At 47.6% G+C, this 2,321-nt stretch overlaps 1 protein-coding gene across 1 annotated transcript in view; it reads left to right on the top strand.

The window, feature by feature from the left end:
• The window catches only part of cars1 (cysteinyl-tRNA synthetase 1), a gene marked incomplete in the record, with an annotated part of 22,221 nt that overhangs the window by 17,086 nt on the left and 2,814 nt on the right, over positions 1-2,321 (top strand). The window contains 6 exon segments of the mRNA XM_014029716.1: positions 788-891; positions 960-1,057; positions 1,200-1,389; positions 1,489-1,557; positions 1,642-1,723; positions 1,798-1,878. Of these exon segments, the coding sequence (XP_013885170.1) occupies positions 788-891; positions 960-1,057; positions 1,200-1,389; positions 1,489-1,557; positions 1,642-1,723; positions 1,798-1,878 (624 nt within the window).

The following is a 2,321-nucleotide window of genomic DNA, read 5'->3' as shown; positions in this document are numbered from 1 at the left end:
CACTCTGCTGTCACACACACTCTGCTGTCACACACACTCTGCTGTCACACACACACTCTGCTGTCACACACACACTCTGCTGTCACACACACACTCTGCTGTCACACACACACTCTGCTGTCACACACACACACTGCTGTCACACACACACACTCTGCTGTCACACACACACTCTGCTGTCACACACACTCTGCTGTCACACACACTCATGGTGTGACACACACTCTGCTGTCACACACACACTCTGCTGTCACACACACACTCTGCTGTCACACACACTCTGCTGTCACACACACACTGCTGTCACACACACTGCTGTCACACACACTCTGCTGTCACACACACACTCTGCTGTCACACACACTGCTGTCACACACACTCTGCTGTCACACACACACTCTGCTGTCACACACACACTCTGCTGTCACACACACACTCTGCTGTCACACACACTCTGCTGTCACACACACACTCTGCTGTCACACACACACTCTGCTGTCACACACACACTGCTGTCACACACACACTCTGCTGTCACACACACACTCTGCTGTAACACACACACTCTGCTGTAACACACACTCTGCTGTAACACACACACTCTGCTGTAACACACACACTCTGCTGTAACACACACACTCTGCTGTAACACACACACTCTGCTGTAACACACACACTCTGCTGTAACACACACACACTGCTGTATCACACTCATGGTGTAACACACACTGCTGTCACACACACATTCATGGTGTAACACACACTCATGGTGTTTGTTTCCCTGCAGCTCGTCAGCTCCGTCTGGCCTTCTTGATGCACACCTGGAAGGACACCCTGGACTACTCGTCCAACACCATGGAGTCGGCCGTCCAGTACGAGAAGTTCCTGAACGTAAGAGGCGGCAGGGCGGTCCTCAGGTTCTCTGCAGGCYGGTTTCTAACAGCTGCTTTCATCTGCAGGAGTTCTTCCTCAACGTGAAGGACATCCTGAGGGCTCCTACAGACGTCACGGGTTGCTTTGAGAAGTGGGAGGCTGCAGAGGTGGAGCTGAACAGCAGGTGAGGCAGCAGAGCTGAGTCACTGTGTAAAACTCTGATTTACCTGTAAGAAGCTGACTCAGCTGTTAACAACACTCTGCATCGCTCAGGATCTCCAAACATCTGAACCACGACTTCCTGTGTRAACCTCTGTGTGCTCTAGTTTCTACGACAGGAAGTGTGCCGTGCACCAGGCTCTGTGTGACAACGTGGACACTCGCACGGCGCTGGAGGAGATGAGGGTCCTGGTCAGCCACAGCAACTCTTACATCGCCAACAGGAAGAGCGCCAAGCTGAGGCCCAACCGCATGCTGCTGGAAAGCATCGCCGCGTACCTCACCAACATGCTGAAGGTCGGCTGCTGGCCTCMCTTACTCACTCTTTACAGTTTCCTCCCAAACATCCAGACTTCCTGAACCCACTGGAATCTGAACCAAGCTTTTGTTGTTTAGATATTTGGTGCAGTTGAAGTGTCGGAGCCCATAGGGTTCCCCGTGGGAGGACAAGCCCAGAGTGTGGACGTAAGTACACATCGTTGTTTAATGTGAAAGTTGTGTGTTAATAGATCTGTGGCAGACTTTATAACATGCTTTTATTTTGATAAGCTGGAGAGCACGGTGATGCCGTACCTCATGGTTCTGTCAGACTTCAGGGAGAACGTCAGGAAGATAGCCAGAGAGCAGAAAGGTAACGCTGCCGTCACTCACTGAGATGCTCTGCCATGTTTTTCTGATGTAACTGATGTTTCTCCAAACCTGCAGTGACCCAGCTGCTCCAGGTCTGTGACGTGGTCCGGGACGATACGTTACCGGAGCTGGGAGTCCGACTGGAGGATCATGAAGGTAACAGCTGCTCTGCTGGAGTTTAGACCAGRGCTTCTTAACCTTTTTCACCTCGGGGCCCAATCAGGCCCAGTCAGACATTACTAATGGATCAAAATGATAATTATTATAAATCTTGGTTTAATTTTTATTGTATTTACATCATAACCCATGTATAATACCATCCCCCCACTTTATGGATGATTTTTAGGGTTAAATTTCCAGTATTCTACATGAATAAGTACAGTAGATAAAGTACAAATGAAAATAAAGCCTTTTTAAACTGGTAGCTGCTCTTCATATTAGTGACAAACAATAACAACAGCTTTTTGACAAGTTTAAAGTTTCTTTAAAATACATTCAAAATGTTTAAAAATAAACTACAAAATTAATTTAAAGTGCAAATTAAACTATAGTTGTGTCTACAACTGTATTTGATAATGTTTTGAACTTTTAAAATATTT

The sequence above is a fragment of the Austrofundulus limnaeus genome, unplaced genomic scaffold, assembly GCF_001266775.1.
Source record: "Austrofundulus limnaeus strain Quisiro unplaced genomic scaffold, Austrofundulus_limnaeus-1.0 Scaffold945, whole genome shotgun sequence".
Taxonomy (NCBI): domain Eukaryota; kingdom Metazoa; phylum Chordata; class Actinopteri; order Cyprinodontiformes; family Rivulidae; genus Austrofundulus; species Austrofundulus limnaeus.
This window is presented reverse-complemented; position numbering and strand designations above follow the sequence as displayed.